This window comes from Mobula birostris, chromosome 6 (genome assembly GCF_030028105.1).
Source record: "Mobula birostris isolate sMobBir1 chromosome 6, sMobBir1.hap1, whole genome shotgun sequence".
NCBI lineage: Eukaryota > Metazoa > Chordata > Chondrichthyes > Myliobatiformes > Myliobatidae > Mobula > Mobula birostris.
Window position 1 is genome coordinate 84,306,420 of NC_092375.1, and position 21,548 is coordinate 84,327,967.

The 21,548-nt window shown below is 40.7% G+C and overlaps 1 protein-coding gene across 2 annotated transcripts in view; it reads right to left on the reverse strand.

The window, feature by feature from the left end:
• Window positions 1-4,969: 4,969 nt before the first annotated feature.
• rnaseh2b (ribonuclease H2, subunit B) overlaps window positions 4,970-21,548 on the reverse strand; it is a 105,481-nt gene continuing 88,902 nt past the window's right edge. Inside the window, exons 10-11 of one of the 2 annotated variants that reach the window (XM_072260758.1) lie at window positions 20,638-20,715; window positions 13,509-13,816 (exon numbers count right to left, since the gene is read on the reverse strand). In XM_072260758.1, the coding sequence (XP_072116859.1) occupies window positions 13,703-13,816; window positions 20,638-20,715 (192 nt within the window). In that variant the 3' untranslated portion in view covers window positions 13,509-13,702. Of the gene's footprint in view, window positions 9,908-13,508; window positions 13,817-20,637; window positions 20,716-21,548 lie in introns of those variants that run through there. The other variant, XM_072260759.1, reaches the window with a different exon arrangement.

A 21,548-nucleotide genomic window follows, 5' to 3' on the forward strand; every position in this document is an offset into this window, starting at 1 on the left:
TGGAGGGAAATGGACAGTTGTGGTTTTGGGTCAAAGCATTTCATCTGGATCAAAGGAGGAAATAACCAGAATAAAAAGGTGGAGAGAAGGGGTAAGCAAGAGCTAACACGGATCCAGGTGGATAGGCAGATGAGGGCAGAAACGATGTCAAAATTTGAGATGTTATAAATATAAAATATACACCATCCAGTATAAATACAGGAAGGATTTGTTACCTTTTGCAGTACAGACAATCCCCAGATTTCAAATCCTGAGAAATGTTAGTAACTGAACTTTTTGTAGGTAGATGAAGAAAAACAGTGTGTGGCGGAAGATCATTGAAACAGCTGGGACGAGAGCATGAGAAAGCGTGGAAACAACGGCAGCCAGCCAGCCAGCCTCTCTGACTCAGTCCTCCCAGCTCCGCTCAGCTCCACCCAGCCCCTGCCTGTTGCTGTTCAGGTGGGAGGCTTGCAGGTGGGGAGAAAAGGCAAGTGAAAATGCCCTATTCCCACCTGGCAGAAAATAAATGCAGACATGCAGCAGTTGGCAAGTCTAGCCCCATCCACCCTGCCAGTCTCCCAAACGCTTGTTCATGTAAGGGATGTCCACAAGTCAGATGTTTATAACTCAGGGAGAACCTGTAAGCAACCTGGCATCTTCTTATTCCATAAACTACTGCTTCTATCAAGTTTGAAACCCAGGATTTTGGTGCAATGAGGAAAAAAGGGATTGTTATATTTTGTGGGTACTTTAGGCCTGTGGAATGCATGATTGTGCCTTGTTTGCATCCCTGAGTTCTGAACAACCACAAGTACAGGTAACATCACCTGGAGAAGCTCGAGCTCTGAGTTTTGGAGCTTGACCAACAGGAATTTTATGGGTAGCACATTTCAAAAGGCTCTCACTCCACAGCTCTAGAATAGGGCTGGAGGATCACAGGAACACTAATTCTATGCTGTTGAGTAAAAAGGAAGAAATGCACAGATCAGGTAATTACAGACCAGTTGGTTTGATATTAGTGGTGGAGAGATTAATGAAATGCATTCTATGAAATGATACAAACCTTCACCTTTTAGATGGATGTGGAGTTGGACTTAAATGAAGACACTGACATTTGTCGGTGAAACAATATTTGCCCATGTAGTTGATGAGAAGGTGGAAAGTATTAGGCTTCAGGAAGATACAGATAGTCTAGTCAACTGGGCATAAAAGTAGAAAATTCAGTCCAGAGACATGTAGGAAAATATATTCAGGAAGCTGCAACAAAGCACAGGAACATTCAAAAATAAGGCAGGATTTTGAAAGGTAAGGAAGACTTTGAGAGGTACAAAGTAACCTTGGTGACATGCACACCTTTTAGTAATTGGAAATAAGTGATCATTATTTTGAAGTTAGAACTTAGAATAGAGTTCAACCCCGCACCCCCCCCCCCCCCATCCTGCACAATTACTAAATAAATTCAATCCAGACTTATTTTAGATCTGAACCTGGCCCCTCGACAGTACAACATTTCAAAACTTCCTTCGGGACATTTTGCTTTGGGCAATCAATCCCCACTTGTTCCAAAATTGTACAGAATGTTCCCTGGAGCCCTGCTCTATTTTGTTTTCTTTTCCATTTATTAGCCTTGTCTTGTTTTGTGCTAATAATCACCAGTAAGATGGGAAGAACAGCATGCCGAACTGTAAACACAATTTGTGCAGTCAGGTCTGCAACTATGTAAAAGGCAGCACAGACACAACCTCCACCCCTGATGTTTTCCCACACAAGACCTGAAAACATAGCATAATTAGGCCATTCAGCCCATTGTGTCTGATCTGCTATTCCCTCATGACTTTTTATTATTCCTCTCAATCCCATTCTCATGCTTTCACCCCATAACTTTTTGACACCCTTACTAATCAAGAATCTATCAACCTCTGCTTTAAATATACCCATTGATTTTGCCTTCACAGCCGCCTGTTGCAATGAATTCCACAGATTCACCACCCTCTCACTAAAGAAATTCCTCCTCATCTCTGTTTTAAAGTGGAGTCATTCTATTCTGAGGCTGTGCCCTCTGGTCCTAGACTCCACTATAAAAACATTCCCTCCACATCCACTCTATCTAGGCCTTTTAATGATCAATAGGTTTCAATGAGACTCCCCCCCCCCCCCTCCCCATTTTTCTGAGCTCCAGTGAAGACAGGTTCAGAGCCATCAAATGCTTCTCATATGTTAACTCTTTCATTCCCGAGATCATTCCCATGAATATCGTCTGGATCTTCTCCAACACCAGCACATCCTTTCTTAGCTAAAGGGCCCAAAGCTGCTCATAATCCCCCAAATATGGTCTGACCAATGCATTATAAAGCCTTAGCATTGCATCCTTGCTCTTATATTCTAGTCCTCCTGAAATGAATGCTAACATTGCATTTGCCTTCCTTACCACCAACTGAATCTGCAAGTTAACCTTCAGGGATTCTCCATGAAGACCCTCAAGTCCCTTTGCACCTCTGATTTCTAAATTTTCTCCCCATTTAAAAAATAGTCTATGACTCTATATCTTTATTCCTTCTGCCAAAGTGCATGACCATACACTTCCCTACACTATATTCCATCTGTCACTTTTTTGCCCATTCTCCCAATCAGTCCAAGTTCTTCTGCAGATTCTCTGCTTCTTCACCACTACCTGTCCCTCCATGGAAGTGTTCAGCGGAATAACAAGACGGGACTTGCACATACTGTACATTCTGGAGGAACTAGTCAACCTGCTTCTCCATTCAGTCTATGGTTGATCTGCATCTCAATTTTATTGCATTGCTCCACTGATACACATTGGCAAACACCATCCATCTCAGCTCTGAATATTTCAGTAACACCCTGCTTAGACTAGCTAGGAGTGTATGATAGAACTCAATGATAACCCCCACCCACCCACATCCTCCAACCCCATTGTTGACTAACTCAGAACACCCATAACTTGAAATCCTGAGAGTGGGAGACAGCTCATAAAGCCTGCAGAATACAGACATCAACACTGAGAACTGTTTTCTTTGTGCTCTGAATACCGAATCTCATTAAATTTCTGTCTGCTTAGATTCTTGCTATAAACCTCTTTGCATTAAAACAGCTAGCTGAAATTGTACAGATTTATACTCACATTGATGCAGGTTTATAGTCCTGCTTTACAAGAACTCGTTACACCATCAGAAACAAAGGTTACTTTATGCTGGAAGATATCAACAGATGCATTTCTCCAAGCATATCACACGACAGCAAAGACTGCACAAGTTGGTAATCATCCATGCTAAATGAGGATAGATGAGTTAAATGAGTTAGGAGGCTAAATGAGTGAAAGCAGTTAACTATACACTGGTATCCTGATGTGTGATTAACGAACCCTGGTCTGATCTGGTGCAGGTTGCGCGCAATTTCTCTGCTGCCTGCTCTTTATTTGCTACTGAGCACTAACTGCGTCTCAGCACAGAAGCTAACTTTGTCAGAGGTTAGCACTGGTTGAAGATAGTTAGGACTGAGAAGGCCTACCTCCACTTCCGGAGATCTCAGTTATAGCTAGAAGCAGTGGAGGGAATTATTCCAGAGATCTGCCAGCAGAAATGTGAGCAATCACACTGATTTTCAGGTCCAGTTTTGGACACCTTGGTCCCTGAAGCCAGATGAGGACAGAGAGAAACCTTTCAATCAAATGCAATTGCAGCAGTGGAGAAGTAGATGCTGAGGTGAATGGAAAAAATGTTCTGGACCCAATACCCCTAATAGTTCAGCGACCTCATGTGTGTGGTCAAGATCAGTGAATTCAGATTTAGAGAAGATATTCCACCAGCTGTGTCAATTTCTCAGGCACTGCTCAGTGCATCATAGACCTATCACTCACTGAAAGGCAACCTCTATCACTCAGCACCAGGGCATAACAGTTCAGCCTACCACACCCTCACCCACTACTACTCCAGAGGGTGCAAATCTCAGAAAGTCAGCATTCCCTTTGTCATTACTCTATTACTGTCAGCCAGCCAGGAGATCAGCAGATTTCGGCTCTATTTGGCTGGTGCAGTTCCCAGCCAAGCTTTTTAGGCCCATGGATCAAAGGGATCTGTAGCCTCCATAAATCATGCTACAGCCATTTGGGTAGCTGAATACATAAATGGTAAAGGCTTTTCTGAATTCAAGCTTCGCGATTCAGGATTCAAGTTTACTTGTCGCGTGTACATTGAAACATACAGGGAAATAAAACATAACAGTGAAATGTTTAGATTTTAAGGGAATGATGGAGTATGGAGTTAGTGCAGGAAAGTGACACTGAAGTAATAGATCATTGTCATTGTACTGATCAGAGTTGGCGCACAGGGCTGGATGGCCCACTCCATGGTCCTATTTCATGTCCGTTATTAATATCCACAAAATACTGGAGGAACTCAACAGGACAGGCAGCATGGGTCTTGGCCCAAAATGTTTGCTCTTTTCCGTAAATGCTGCCTGGCCTGCTGAGTTCCTCTGACATTTTGTGTGTGTTGCTTGAATTTCCAGCATCTGCAGATTTTCTTGTCTCTGTTATTAATATCCTCCAGTTATGTTTTGCAATCTTCCCTAGTGTTGAATACCTCCAAATTCTATTCTCAGCTGTTCAAAAGCAGATTTTCTCCAAACTTTTTAGCTTTGCACCATAGTAACGTCCTTTCAGGTGACACTATCAGATGGAGTGTTAAACTCCAAAATGGCAGTCAGGACTACTTCCTTCTGCTAACACCATACCTATACTGTGTCCAGCATGACGTGTCTTAAGAAAATAAAAATAGGAGCAGGAAGGAATTGAATTTATGCTCAAAAAGCATTCTGAGTATTTGGGGATAGGGAGTAGAAAGACTAATTGGCTAAATCTTTCAAAGGTAAAATTAAAACAGATAATGCAAGAAACTCTCAGCAGGAAGCATCTTTGGAAAAGCAGAGTTAACCGTCCAGATTGAAACAGCTTCGTCAGATGAGCTTTTTAATTTTACCAACATTTATTTTCAAAGCATCAGCAGTTACAACAAAGGATGAGTACAAATGATTTGTCTTATGCAGGAGTCTCTTATACAGAGCCTGAGGCGAGGTTTCACTTGCTGACAATGATCACATGTAACAACAGTGAATGACTGTTTGTGGATGCTGTGGAAACCCTTAGAGATTGTGTAACAAACGTAAACCTCCAGAGTTGTCTAGTCCGAAAGCCGAGTTAAACAATGTGCCAAACATCTATAAAAGGCTTGGACAGATTTTTGGACATAGTGACTTGAGCTCTCCATTTCTGGCTGTTTCTATTTCAGGCAGCAAATTCCATATTGTAACATCCCAGTGCATGGAAGTGTTTCTCATTTCACCCCTTGGAATTAAACTTCAACAGCTTTTATTTAAAGCAAGCATACAACAGGATTTACAAAATATATGTTCTTTAAAAATCATTCAGGGAATTAAAATAAACAGAGGATATTCAGCCCATCTAACACCAATAACATTTCCAGTCATATTCATCTTTAGACTGTCACAAATATACAGTATATGCTTTCAAACATCACATCAGTTTCTTATTAAAAGCTCTTCTAAATTCTACTTACTGTGTTTTGATAAGTAAGTTTCAGGCACAATATTACAGATTACAAATGCTTCAACCACATCAGTAAAGATGAAAACCTTGTAAACATTGAAAAGCAAAAAGATGTAGCAAAGAGGAGGAGTGGTTTGCTGGCTCGATAAAGGTGTACCAAATATTTTTTTCTTATTCTTAATTATCTTGTAATAAAGTCTTGATCACATGAGCTGCACTGAAGGAAATGACCAGTTTTTAAAGGGTGTGTAAGGGAATTTTTAGTCATAGTTGTGTTAGAGTATTAGGGAGAAATTGTTACAAACATAGAACAAAGGTAATGACTCATTAAACAAGGTTAACAAGTCCAACATTCATCATTGGTACACGTCGGAGTGTACTGTGAGGAAATCATTGCCAGAGGTGGGGTGGGATTGCAGGAGATATTAGATGTGGTGAAGGACGCAAGGGAGTTAACATTGGTAATGCCATTGAATGTCAAGATGATTGGGTGCTATCTTGTCTGAGACTATATTGTCTCCCACTTCTGCGGCACAAGTGTTACTTGCCATTTATCAACCCAAGTATGAATGATGTTTGGGTCTTGCTGTGTTTGGGCTTGAACTACTGCACTATGTAAGACAAAGGAGTGGGCACTCTGCAATTATCACAGACCTTATGATGGAGGGATTGCTATTGATTAAATATTTGAGGATGGTTGGGCCTTAAGATACTGCCATGAAGAACTCCTCTAGTGATATTCTACGGCTCTAAAAATCACAACTAACTTCTTTTGTGCCAGGTGTGACTCCATCCAGACAAGAGATTCTCCCTCACTTTATACTAACTTCAATTTTACTAGGTTCTTAGTGCCTCACTTGTCCAAATCCGCTTTGACATCAAGTTCAGTTACGTATATTGCATGCCTAGAATTCAGCTCTTTCACCACGTGTAGTGAGTTTCGGAGGTGAGTAATCCTGGTAAAATCCCAATCAAAGCATTTGTGTGCAAGTTAATGATCAAGAAGCATTTACTAGTGCTGTTGAAGGCTCCTTCCATCACTTTGCAGATGATTTTGCATAGGCAAATATTGCAGTACAGTATATGATCAGAATAGATTAGTCCTTACTGCGAAGAGGCTGCATCGGCAAGTTGGCGATGCTTGGAGATTCATGGCAGGGAGAGTTTCTCCCTTCTGCCGCCTGCATGAGATGATGAGTCTATCGGGACTTTGGGACTTTTTTTTTACCGTGCCCATGGTCTGCTCTTTATCAAATTATGGTATTGCTTTGCACTGTTGTAACTATGTTATAATTATGTGGTTTTGTCAGTTTTAGTCTTGGTTTGTCCTGTGTTTCTCGTGATATCATTCTGGAGGAACATTGTATCATTTTTTAATGCATGCATTTCTAAATGACAATAAACGAGGACTGAGTGTCCCCATAATCTAATCTAATCCCTCGGTAACTTTCCACATCATTGGATAGATGGTATTATTGTGGTTGTACTGTAAAAGCTCCTCCACGAAATGGATCAACACATTGATGTCATGTGAAAGTTTGAGTGCTTCAAGGACTCCATCAGGAGTTGCAAACTCAGGGCCACCCATGTTGGAATGGCCGTGGACAAAGATCAATCCAACCCTGGCCTCCGAACAGGCAGATTCATGCCTGCTCCTTCTGGGCAACACTTCAATTAGAAGTGTGAACAAACGCCATATGAAACAGAAACACTGGAAGAGTTGATGGCATGGCTAGCTATTAAGCACAAGTCTTCACCACTGCAGCTGGGGTGTTGATCTGTCCTATAGTCATTGCTAACTTTAATGCTTCAAACAGTTTCTTGATATTACATGGAGTGAAACATGATGGTAGGAATCTCACGAAGAATCCGAATGGATCAACACTTCTGATTGAGATTGGTTGCAAACAGTTCAGCATTGTCTTTTGCACTCACGTGCTGGACTCCACATAGGAGCTATGTCCGTTCATAATTTGTATAAATGTCCACCATCATTTCGTTACAGAATGCAGTAGAAATGCAGGACTATTGTCTGGTCCACAAATCATATTATTTAGTTCTGTCTGTGGCATGCTGTGTTAGTGCTGCACTTATAACCCATCAGAAGGTGAGGGCTTCAATTTCAAGCTTACCAAATGGTGCTCCCATCATCTGCTTTTACACACCACGTTGAATCAAGGTTGATCCCCAGACTTGATTATGGCAGAGTGAAGGATAAAATAGGATATAAAGCAACATGCAGATTGTTGTGGAATACTGTTCTGATTCTAATGCTGCTGCTTGGTATATGTAGCATGGAAGTCTGGTTTTGAGCTGTGACTTTTTTTTAAAATCTATTCCACTTAACACTGTGGAATTACTGAATGGCATGACGAGAATTGTCTTCAGTGTGAAGTTGACTTTCATTTCCTCAGGACAGTGCCGTAATCACTTCTACCAGTATTATTAATGGGCAGACGCATCTACAACAGGTAGGTTGGTGAGGAAAGAATCAATTTGTTTTCAGTAGCTGTCAAATGCTGATAATAGCAACGGTGTTACTGAGTCATAAGGATGTACCGAATGGATACAGGTCCTTAAGCCCACCGTCTGGTCTGACCATCAAGCACCCGTTTTCAAACACTTAATCCTGCCCTAATCCATTTTATTACATAGAACAGTACAGCACGGTACAGGCCCTTCAGCCCATGATGTTGTGCTGACCTTCTAAGCTACTCCAAGATCAGTCTAACCCTTCCCTCCTACATAGTCCTCCATTTCTCTTTTATCAAAGTGCCTATCTAAGTCTCTTAAATGTCCTTAATGCATCTGCCTCTGCCAACATCACTGGCAGTGTGTTCCACGCACTCACCATTATCTTTGTAAAAAACCAACCTCTGACATCCTCCCCATACTTTCCTCCAAATACCTTAAAATTATGCCCTCTCGTATTAGCTATTTCTGCCCTGGGAAAAGGTCTTTGGCTGTCCAATCTATCAATGCCTTCTATCATACTATACACCCCTATCAAGTCACTGCACATCCTCCTTTGCACCAAAGAGAAAAGCCTTAGCACATGCAACCTATCCTCATAAGACATGATCTCTAATCCAAGCAGTATCCTGGTAAATCTGCTCTGCTCCCTCTCTAAAACTTCCTTCCGATAATGAGGCAACCAGAACTGAGTAAAATACTCCATTTATTTTTCCCATATTACCATCAATTAGCCCCACAATATCTACTACTCACTTACATACACTTGTAACAATCAACTAAGCAGCCAAACAGCATACATGTGGGTTGAGAGAGGAAGCTGGAACACCTAGTGGAAAGCCACATGGTCAGAGAAAGTATGTGCAAAATCCTTAAGACAGCACCAGAGGTCGGGCTTGAACCTACTAGAGCTGAGGCAGCAGCTCAATCTGTACCACTTTACCTTCACAGTTAAGTCAGATAAGCAGTTGGACAGTAAAGATCCCCACCCAGGGTATCTAATCTTAGTGCTTCTTCAAACTGGAGTGCAAGTTCATCACCTGAATGAGTATAGCACATTGCAATTAACAGGTTTCCTTGCCAGAAGCTGATCTCGAGTTAATGCCACATGTCTTCAGAAGAGTTGCTTCAAGGACACGAAGGACCAATCCTTTCTGGCTAAATCCTCTCGAACCATTTCTAGTTGGCTTTCCCAGCTCTCGAAACATACCCAAGTCTGCCATTAGAGCAGTTCGGGACATCGGCTTTTAGTTTTGTCACAGCTCTCTCAAGTTTGGCATGTCAACAGATGTAGGCGAGGTTGAATTTATGAAGTTAACTGGGGAAAAGGAATGCACAAATCAGATAGGTCTACTAAAAGTGGGAGATATTTGAAGTAAATGTTGAAATAATAATCAATGTTCATACCTTCATTCATTTTGTTAATTATACAGGCTTTTTGATAGGAAAACTGGGGAATTGATATTGGTGTGTTCTGCATTTGGAGATACGGACTAGGAGTCTTGTACATTCTTAGGTAATTCAGAAATTGCAGAGCCCCCTGAATGTGTCAAGTGTTTGAAAAGAATACTTGTTCTGTATTACCACAGGTAGTAATTTTCCATGCTGCCAACTGCACCCAAGGTCTCATTTGAAAGATCAAAAAATGAAGTAGCTTAAAGAGTATTGCATCTAGAACCCAGCACCCCACAGCCACAGCTCATAATGGTGAAGGAAATCAATGAAAGGGAAATGCAGAAATAAATCTGACAGCAGTTTAAATCTGTTAAACCAAATTCCACACCATCACTCACTGAATTGGATTAAAATCAACACTTCAGGTCATCTTTGCACACTTGTTTTCTTTCGAGTGCGTTGCTGGACTGCCACCTGGAGGGCGATAGGTAACAAATAGGACAGGGGTTACCAGATGATCACTTACTTATTTTTTTTTTAAGTGAGCCAAAGAAGTGACTTTTCCATGAATTTTTAATCACAATCTTAAAAGTATGAGAACAATCCACATTGTTTCTAACACTGTAAAATGTTGCATGGTGATTCGTAGGAGAGAAATCAAAAAAAGATTGACAATAGTTGCTATTGTAGACACAAATAAAGCTGGTAAAGGTGGTTATTTTTAAGGATGATCTTGGAAGAGTACAATGAATTGCAGAGGTTTAGCAATCTTAAAACTCAGGCAGCTAAATGTATAACTGAATATTAATACTTATGCCAATATTTAATACATGAAGTAAATTGGTTTCCAGGAATCCTTAAGTTTGAAATTGCCAGCAATGTCAGGAAAAATGTTTCCCTTTGGGTTTGTAGTAGCATTTGGTTTAGGGTTCAGGGTTTGAATCTGTGGAGAGCAGAACAATTCTCTGTCATTTCTACATTCTTATCCTCTGAGTTTCTTCACTTGTTGGTATTTGTCCTGTTTACTTGGGTTATGCTTAAGATTCTTTTTTATCTACTTTTACTTGCCATTATCCATCCTTCTGGGGTCATGTTAGTTGGTTCAAGCCAAGTATCTGGTTCACAAAAGCATGACTAAAATTAGGTCAAGAACAAGAACCCTGGGAATGTTGTAGGTAGATTAATATGCTATGTTTGGGTTCTAGACTTCTCAGCCAAGGAAAATATTCTTGCAACCAGCCTGTTGGGCCCTATCAGAATCTTTCAAGTTTTAATGAGATCTCAGTCTTCTCTAGAGAATAATGGCCTAGTCTTTTCTGTTTTATGCAAGTGATGACCACACATTTTTCAAATTATTTTCCTGTGATATGGACTTGTCCACTCACTCAGCTCATCTGCATCTCCTTGATGCTTCTTACATCCTCTTCCCTATTCATAATCTCAGCTATTGTTATATCATCAGAATACTCTGAAATATAAACTCGGTCCCCTCAGCCAAATCATTGACATAGAATATTAATTTATTCACACTTGTTGCTTTCTGTCAATTAATTCTCAGTCCATGACAGTACATTACCCCAATTCCACATGCTTGAACTTCCTGACTGTGGAAGAAAAATACTAAAGACCTTGTGACAGACGTTAAGGGGTTAATGATTTTTTTTTTTTTTTTTTTTTTAAAAAGTGTGAATTCCAAAACTATAACCATTTATCTGTGACTAATGAACACTGCGTGACTGAAATGTGCGCTGTAGCCGGGATGTGGAAATAACTATATCTGTGCTTCTTTGTTCTAAGAATTATCACATGTCTGTGGCTGAGCAAGTCTGATGTACCTTTCTGGGAACCAACACTTAAGTAAAATGTATAGCCCTTCAAGGCCATATTGTGCTACTTCGTTGTTCTGTAGAATTGCAGTCTAAATTCCTCCTTACAGCTTAAAGTGCTTCTTGTCACGTACGCTTGGAGTATAAATAAAACTGTACTCTATTGCTAAGCAGAGTTCCAAGACCCCACTTTTAGGAGCTTGGACTCTCCATGATATCATGTATCAATAAAGATTTTCTGAATTTACTTCCCTCCAGGTCCAAGTACTCTTTTCTGTGACACTGACCAATCTCCTGTGTGGGATGCTATTTAAAGCTTTCTGACAATATCAATACATTACATCTGCTGGTTCCCCCTAGTTATTTGAGTGCTCACAACTTCAAACCACAACAGCTTAGGAACTTGCTCAGACTGAGATAACATTTTCTGCTGACTCCTTATCCTAAAGTCAATTAAAGTGACTTCTTAGACCAGACACATATTACATGGCAGTGATCGACTTAGATTACATTGTCTTTAAGCAGAAGGATTACGAAGGACGCTTTGCATTCTGAAATGCCTTCATGAATTGGTGCAGTCCATGTGGTAACAGATTTGGCAGTTTTGATAAAGTAATGCAGACACATCTCCAGTTGGGAAGATATATTTCTTGAGGAATTTGAAGAAAATGCTAACTCAATTTTCTTGCTAGCCTGCAGTCCTTCCAAAGTAGACTTCCAGATTACCAATTCTAGTCTGCGTATTAAAGTAATGAGTGACCATCTTCACTCAACTAGACTCAATCACCCTTTAACATAAATGCTTCCAGGTATCTCTTTGGCTTGCACTTTACCACCCTGAGCTGATACTACCTTACACAGTTGCCCTGGCCTATCAAGAAGTATCATTCAAATATATTTGCTCTATTCTTTTCACTACCAATCAATGTGGCAAATTTCACATCTGCTTGATTGTGTTTCCAAGGAGAAAAATCAATTTTTCTTAATTCAATGCATTCTTGTAGTAGTGCCATCATTGTGGTGTACACTGGTGCTACCCCATGTTGTACAATGAGTTAGTGCAAGGCCCGGCAACACCATATTTCAGTAACTGTTTGTATTAATAGGACAGTGGATTCAGGTCCCAACTGAAGGACAAGCTTGAAATTTACCTGCTGCATTGGTGTTTCACTGTTAGAGGCATTTGCCTACCACTGCAGCATTATTTGAAGAGCAGAGCTTTCTCTGGTGTGCAGGGCAACAATTTTAACTCACCTTTAACTCAACCAGCATAGCTAACCACATATGGACACTGGCTCTTGTACATCTTACAACACCAAGTACACTGACTGTAAGGTGCACTGACTATCAGGAGATTATGAAAATCAATTTGTACCCAAGAAATCCGGTCTACCAGAATTATTTAATGGGCACTCGGAACCTTGGTTAGTTCTGCTCATTTAAAATATACATAATTGCTCGAATACCTCCTAGAAACTTATGCTCCTTCAACCAGAGCAACTCAGAAAAGGTAAAACAAAATGGATTTGGTTAAAAGGAAATTCCTGAGCCTTGTAATATTGCTAATGTTTTGTTTTTTGTAGAAATGAGAAATTCTCGGAAGCTCATTCTCACAACCAACCCACCCTCATATCTCCATGTTTATCTTAGCAGTACTTGTTCTCTGTAGAATCTTTGAGCAAAATTGCAAGGAGGGTATAGGATCAATGCCTACACTTTGTAACCAAGGTAGCAGTGTACCATGCTTTTGTGAAGAATAGAGTTATCAATCTGAAACATTAATTCCATTTCTCTTTCTGCAATGCTATTTGACCTTCTAAGTATTCCCAGCATTTTCTATTCTTATATAATTTTGAAGCCAAATTTACAAACAGGTTTATGATTTCTTTTAAAAAGGACGTTTCCACATGGAAAATGTTATTCTGATGTAGACTATTACAAAATTCCTGATATAATAAACATTTAACTAACACAGGAGGAAATTGGTGAGGTCAACATTAATTGAAGAGTAAGAATTTTCCACTTAAACATTTTTCAGTGCTTCCAGTGGACAGGAAACTGGAAGAAACTGTTACTGACACTTGGAGTTTTCTTGAAAATAATAGTGAAAGCAATGTCTGCTCCAGGAACTACTGACTCAAAAGTTGAAACTGGATAAACAAAATGACAATCTATGGCAACGTTGGCTGACCACAAAATGTTAAGAGGTAGAGGCAAAGTCTAATTGTACAGAAATACTTTCAGACAACTTACAAAGAAACAAATTTGTTTAATGATATTCAAGCACAAGCAATATGATTCTTGAATTACAACCTGCCTATTAAGGAATATAATGAGATATAACAAAAGCAGATAAACTCATTTATTTTAATCTGCAGCACTAATGAAACAGCAAAATATTTAACTCAGCATTTTTAAAAATAAAAAAATAATCCATCAAAAATTATGGTGTCTTGTTTGTTCCTTTGTTCTTTGACATAAAAAAAGCAGATATATTTTTCATTCCACTTTTGTCAACCTTGGACAAGGATTTCTGTGCAGCTGTCATCTTGGTGGGCTAAAAGGAAGAAAGCAGCAGTCAACATTTTGTCAAGCAAATTTAATCGGTTAAAGCTTTCATAACAGTTTTTCTGTTTAATTGACATAAATGAGTTACTTCATAGTATGAACTAATATACTGCATCAATTAAAATGCTCTAAATAATATAATTCTTAGAAATACCAGTTAAGATTTTACATGACACAGCTGACTGTTCTGATTTGCCATTCAACTTTATTTGCATTTTATTTTCAAGAAATTACAAAACACTTTTCAATAACTACAGTACATTTTACCAACCTTGGTTGCAAATGGAAAATACTTCTAGCTAATCCTGGTATTCACTATGCTACTATGTTTATAAGCAACGGGGAAAACAACCCATTACTTGGCTTCTTCCAATCACTAAGTGTTTTTTTAAAAATCTGATTAATAAATCTTTTAACTATCTACCTCAATAAATAAGTCCCTTTTTAGATTTAAAACAAAATTGAAATTATTTTTCCCCATTTATTCCAAGGAATCAATTGTTTATCCAAAACATAGAAAACCTACAGCACAATACAGGCCCTTCGGCCCACAAAACTGTGCCGAACATGTCCTTACCGTAGAAACTACCGAGGGTTAGCCAAAGCCCTCTATTTTTCAAGGCTCCATGTACCTATCCAAGAGTCTCTTAAAAGGCCTATCATTTCTGCCTCCACCACTGTTGAAGGCAGCCCATTTCACGCCCTCACTAATCTCTGCATAAAAAAAAAAACTTACCCCTGACATCTCCTCTGTACCTACTTCCAAGCACCTTAAAAACTGTGCCCTCTTGTGCTAGCCATTTCAGCCCAGGGAAACAGCTTCTGACTATCCACATGATCAATGCTTCTCATCATCTTGTACGCCTCTATCAGGTCACCTCTCATCCTCCATCGCTTCAAGGAGAAAAGACCGAGTACACTCAACCTATTCTCATAAGGCACGCTCCCCAAACCAGGCAACGTCCTTGTAAATCTCCTCTGCACCCTTTCTATGGTTTTCACATCCTTCCTGTAGTGAGGTGACCAGAACTGAGCACAGTACTCCAAATGGTGTCTGACCAGGGTCCTATATAGCTGCAACATTACCCCTTGGCTCTTAAACTTAATCCCACGATTGATGAGGGCCAATGCACCATATGCCTTCTTAACCACAGAGTCTATCTGCGCAGCAGCTTTGAGTGTCCTATGGACTCGGACCCAGAGATCCCTCTGATCCTCCACACTGCCAAGAGTCTTACCATTAATACTATATCCTGCCATCATATTTGACCTATCAAAATGAATCACCTCACACTTATCTGGGTTGAACTCCATCTGCCACTCTCAGCCCAGTTTTGCATCCTATCAATGTCCCACTGTAACCTCTGACAGCCCTCCACACTATCCACAACACCCCCAACCTTTGTGTCATCAGCAAATTTACTAACCCATCCCTCCACTTCCTCATCCAGGTCATTTATAAAAATCACGAACAGTAGAGGTCCCAGAACAGATCCCTGAGGCACACCACTGGTTACTGACCTCCATGCAGAATATGACCCATCTACTGTGCCTTCTGTGAGCAAGCCAGTTCTGGATCCACAAAGCAGAGTCCCCTTGGATCCTATGCCTCCTTACTTTCTCAATAAGCCTTGCATGTCCTTTTCCATAGTGAATACGGAAGCAGTATTCATTAAGTACCTCTGCTATCTCCAGTTCCATACACTTTTCCACTGTCACACTTGATTGGTCCTATTCTCTCACATTTTATCCTCTCGTTCTTCACATACTTGTAGAATGCCTTGGGGTCTTCCTTAATCCTGCGCGCCAAGGCCTTCTCATGGTCCCTTCTGGCTCTCTAATTTCCTTCTTAAGCTCCTTCCTGCTAGCCTTATAATTTTCTAGATCTCTATCATTACCTAGATTTTTGAATCTTTCGTAAGCTTTTGCTATCTTCTCCACTAGACTTTCAACAGCCTTTGTACACCACGGTTCCTGTACACTACCATCCTTTCCGTCTCATTGGAACGTACCTATGCAGAACTCCACGCAAATACCCCCTGAACATTTGCCACATTTCTTCGATACATTTCCCCGAGAACATCTGTTCCCAATTTAACCTTCCAAGTTCCAGCGTGATAGCTTCATATTTCCCCCTTACTCCAATTAAACGCTTTCCTAACTTGTCTGTTCCTATTCCCCTCCAATGCTATGGTAAAGGAGATAGAATTGTGATCACTATCTCCAAAATGCTCTCTGACTGAGAGACCTGACACCTGACCAGGTTCATTTCCCAATACCAGAACAAGTGCAGCCTCTCCTCTTGTAGCTTATCTACATATTCTGTCAGGAAACCTTCCCCAACACACCTAACAAACTCCACCCCATCTAAACCCTTTGCTCTAGGAAGATGCCAATCAATATTGGGGAGATTAAAATCTCCCACTACCATGACCCTGTTATTATTACATCTTCCCAGAATTTATCTCCCTATATGCTCCTCGATGTCCCTGTTACTACTGGGTGGTCTATAAAAAACACCCAGTAGAGTTCTTGACCCCTTTCTGCTTCTAACTTCCACCCAAAGAGCCTCAATAGACAATCCCTCCATGACTTCCTCCTTTTCTACATCTGTGACACTATCTCTGATCAACAGTGCCACCCCACCCCCATCTCTTTTGCCTCCCTCCCTGTCCTTTCTGAAACATCTAAAGCCTGGCACTCTAAGTAACCATTTGTGCCCTTGACCCATCCAAGTCTCTGTAATGGCCACAACATCATAGCTCCAAGCACTGATCCACGCTCTAAGCTCATCCGCTTTGTTTATAATGCTTCTTGCATTAAAATAGACACACCTCAAACCATCAGTCTGAGCGCATCCCTTCTCTATCACCTCTCCTTCTGACAATCACCCAGTTACCTGTGTCCTGCAACCTCAGGCGACTACCTCCCTGTAGCTCCTGTCTATGACCTCCTCATTCTCCCATACAAGTCGAAGGTCATTGAGCTGCAGTTTCAATTCCTTAATATGTTCTCTTGGGAGCTGCAGCTTCATCTGGGAGAATGGAGGTTCTCCCAGACTTCCCACATCCCACACACTGCACAAAATACTGCCCCTGGAGCCATACTCACTAAACTACTATGCCTTAACAGACAAGGAATGAACAAATAAGAACAGAAAGAGTGTAGCTTACAAGATATTTTATCTCACCTCAGCCTGATCTCGCCCAAGCTTGATGACCAAAGCCACTCTAAACACTGGCACACTCAAAATAACCACTCCACTTGCATCTGTGCTATTGTCATTGGGCCTTTCTAATGAATCCCTCTTGCTGATTAACCCTAGGTAATTTCTAAAGTAAGTACATGTTCGGCACAGCATCGTGGGCTGAAGGGCCTGTATTGTGCTGTAGGTTTTCTATGTTTCTAAATCTGTCATCATTAGCTCCAAGTCCTGAATTAATTCTGGTGCAGTTGTGTACCCATTCCAAGTATACATTTACTTGTTCAAATGCAGCAACAAGAATCAACTGCAATCAATATTACTTCACCTCCACTTATCACATCTGTGACCCGTTTAAAAAAATATCCAAGGTTTTTCAGATAGCTCTTTATCCTACCAAACACCCCCCTCTGTGATCATGTAACTTTCAAATGAATCCATTTTATACCCAATTTACAGTTTCAAATACCTCTTCACCACTAGGGTGACACTCAAGAGTTTTGCTAGTTGAAGATTTGCCCCCTTTGAAAACAAAAGGCCATGGGTCACTTTCAACCTGTCTAATGTTAGACAGTACAAGTGCATTTTGGAAGATCAGTTCGGTGACTGGAATATTTTCATATATTGCGATTGGCCCAAATTAAGGACAAAACACAGAATTAAAGAATAACACAGCACATAACAATAAGTGACTGACAATATCAACGGCAGTTCTTTGATGGGTCTGCCAAATAGAACCACTCCCCTGACTCATCTCCACTACCTGCAGTTTATCCAACTCACCAGTGACAGCTATTACTAAATCACCTTTTCAGGCAGTGGATTCCAAAATATAACGACTCTGGAGTGAACAATTTTGCTTTCCTCACTATGTCTTTTTAAAACTCATCTTGCCTTCTAGTTGAAGACCACTGGAAAAAGTTTATTCTCCTACTTTTTAGGATTAGTTCATTTCCCCAAGAAAATAGAGGGCTACGTGAGAGGGATGGGTTTAGATTGATCTTACATTAGGTTAAAGGGTCAGCACAACATTGTGGGTCAAAGAGCCTGTACTGTGCTCTCCTATCTATGTTTTACAATAGCCTTGGTATCTCTGAATAACCCTCATCTAGAACTGTTTTTATAAATCTCTTCTTTATCCCCTCTTACTAAACTGTGGTGCCCAGAATAGTACACAATATCCCACTTCAGTTAAGGTTTACCGTAACTTTTATTTTGTACTCAGTGCAAATACTTACAAAGCCATGAATCTAAAGTGTTTTAAAAACAGCTTTTTTAATAAACAATTGTCCTGCCACTTCAGAAAAGTAATAATACAAGAAAAAGCAGCAGCATATAACCTCTGAAGCCCATTCTGCCATTGACCTTGGTCTCATTTCCACTTTTCAGACAGTTTCCTATAATGATCAATTCCTTATACACAAAAAGTTTCTTGGCATACAAAATATTCAACGACTTAGTCTCCACATCTCTCCAAGATGCAGAATTCCAAAAATTCACGTTCTCACATAGAAAACATTTCTTAACAAAACTTATTTTATACTCATCTCTTTTGCAATAAAGTCAACATTCCAAATTCCTTAACGTACCTGCTTGTTAACATTGTTTAATTTACAAGGACACCCAGGTCGAGCCTGTGAAAACTGGAGTGACAATTTGGCAAGCAAAACTATAAAAAGGATGATGGAAGGTCACAGATGTTTCAGCTACAGACTGTACTTTCCCATGAAGGAGAAGGGGAGGGGATTAAAGTCAGAATTTCGTGGATGACCAGTAAGAGTGAAACACAGAGTCTAGGAGTACAAGAAAGATGTTAGATTACTAATGCAAATGAGAAACAAGCTGATTACAGAAAATTCAAAGAGAAGAGAGAATGGAAATAGAGAAGAAAAAGAGAGCATGAGAAATTACTGATAACATAAAAAAGCAATTCAAAATACTCTAAGGGCACGTGAACAGGGAATGATTCATATGCAACACGAGCGTGATTAAATAACAATAAGGAAATCTACTCAACAGGCAGACAGATGTGACTGAGGTATGATACAAATACCATACACAAAATCAAAAAGTCTTTAAAAGGTCCTGCTGGAGTCTCAGCAAAAGCAGTAGAGAGTTTGGATGGCTAAAAATGATTAAGTCAGCATTAGAAAGGCCAACTGCATTACAAGTGGAAAAGTCAAAACAGTCCAGAAGGGATGCTAACTTGGCCACTGCAGGAAACAAGGGAGAAAATTGCAGTCAGAAATTGCCGTAATCTTCTAAATGTCTACAGATTCATGGTGGAAAAACTAAAGATGTTCCCAAAAAGTGAATGGTCAAACTCCAGAACCAGAAAGGGCTGTGAGAAGAAAGCCAGAATAATCCACAGATCCACTACTCTAGAAAAAGCAGTTTAGGCTCAACGCCATCCTACACCAGCACCCCCCCCCCCCCGATCTATCAAATATAGACTTCCAAAAGGCATTTGATAAACTGCCACATAATAGGGTGTTCACTTTGACTGAAGCCCTTTGAATAAATGGGATTATTGCAGTATGGAGAGAAAATTGGTGTAGTAACATTAAACAGGTTTTTGGAATTCACTGCATGAAATGGGTTAAACAGTAGCTTTCAAAAATAAATTGGATTTAAGTTGTTATAACCGGGGGTGGTAATGGGGACAAGCTCCCACTACCACTAAATGCTCCCAAAGGCGTGCGCCTCAAATAGCCTCCGACCTTCGGCCTTCATGTGTGGCTTCGCTACCAAGCCTGGTAGAACCGTTTCTACTGACAGAAGGGGCAAAGGCAGGTTACTGGCACCTTAAAACCAGTCGCTTCAGGAAGATGGGGCTCATCAGCCGTGGTCAGCAGCTCATCTGGGAGAAGGAAAACTCTGATCTCAAACCTCCGCTGCCTTGCAGCTACACCCACTCATGGGGAAGGCTACAGAAGTAAACCCAGAGCTGGAATCCCCAAGGCAGTCCTATACACTGACTAGCAACTCCTGTGATGCTGCTGGTACCAAACTGTGTCAGTCTCTGCTGTTCCTTTGGGTTCATCGGATGCATGGAGAAGAGGAGCTTACTACATGGGAAGCAGCTTGCTCTCCATATCGTACTGCCCAGGATTTCCCATCTGGACAGCTAGGATGCAATATCCATGGTCGACCCTGACTGATGGAGGCCTCACTCACTCTCACCTCTGCTCTAAATAGACAACCATCTATTCTGAGGCTGTGCCCTCTGGTCCTAGACCCCCCCCCCCCCAACTACAGGAAACATCCTCTCTACATCCAATCTGTCTAGGCCTTTCAATATTTGATAGGTTTCACCACCCTCCTCATTCTTCTAAACTCTAGCAAGTGCAGGCCCAGAGCCAAACACCCCTCGTGTTAACCCTTTCATTCCTGGAGTCATTCTCGTGTACCTCCTCTGGACTCTTTCCAATGCCAGCACATCTTTTTAGATAAGTGTCCCAAAACTGCTCACAGTACTCCAAGTGCAGTCTGACCAACAGCATGCAATACTTTCTAAATAAAAAGAATTTGGAACCTCTATAGATCCTATAGCCTTACATGGCTTCTGGACAATAGCATCAGATGCACGGTTAAGTAAAAAGGCTTACCTTTTTCTCTTTAGAATCAGAATTAAACTTGGTGTAATCCTCTTCAGCCTCCACTGGTTTATCAGACAATTTCCTTTTCTGTAATGGCAGTTTTGTTGAATAAAGATGTACGGTGTTGACAGACTGTACGCTTTATTGCAGGAATTTTAACTGCTGATTTAAGGCAACTTAAACATGCAATGTTATGCACATTTCATACAAAGGCTTCGCTGAGCATTCTTTTACATGGGACCAGTAATAGATCATCATAAAGCACCATCTTTTCATACTGTGGAAATTACTTTTGCCCACCAAACACCTCTCATATAGAACCATAGAAACCACAGAAACTACAGCACAGAAACAGGCCTTTTGGCCCTTCTTGGCTGTGCCGAACCATTTTCTGCCTAGTCCCACTGACCTGCACACGGACCATATCATGTATTTTACACTTGAAGAAATCGCTCATTCCTTAGTAATCAGCCTAAAATTAGTATTTCATCTTGTCCTTCCCAATAATTAAAGCAACATTTATAGTTGGGCACGTGGCCAAGTGGTTAAGGCGTTCGTCTGGTTATCTCAAGGTCACTAGTTCGAGCCTCAGCTGTGGCAGCGTGTTTGTGCCCTTGAGCAAGGCACTTAATCACACATTGCTCTAGTCTGTGCGAGGAGTGGCGCCCCACATAGACTTCCAATCTGCGCCTTGTAAGGCATGAAAATGCCCAACGCAGGCCTCTCATGGTCTGAGTCGACGTTCCCTCCCTCCCTCCCTCATATCAGATTCTAGGTGAAAACAAAGTACTGAGGAAACCTGAATCTGGAAAAAAGTTAATGCTGAAAATCTGTAGGTTGGGGCAGCATATGTAGAGATCTAAAATTTCTGAAGGTCATCAAGTGAAATATTTTCTCTCAGTCGATGCTGCCCAATCTTT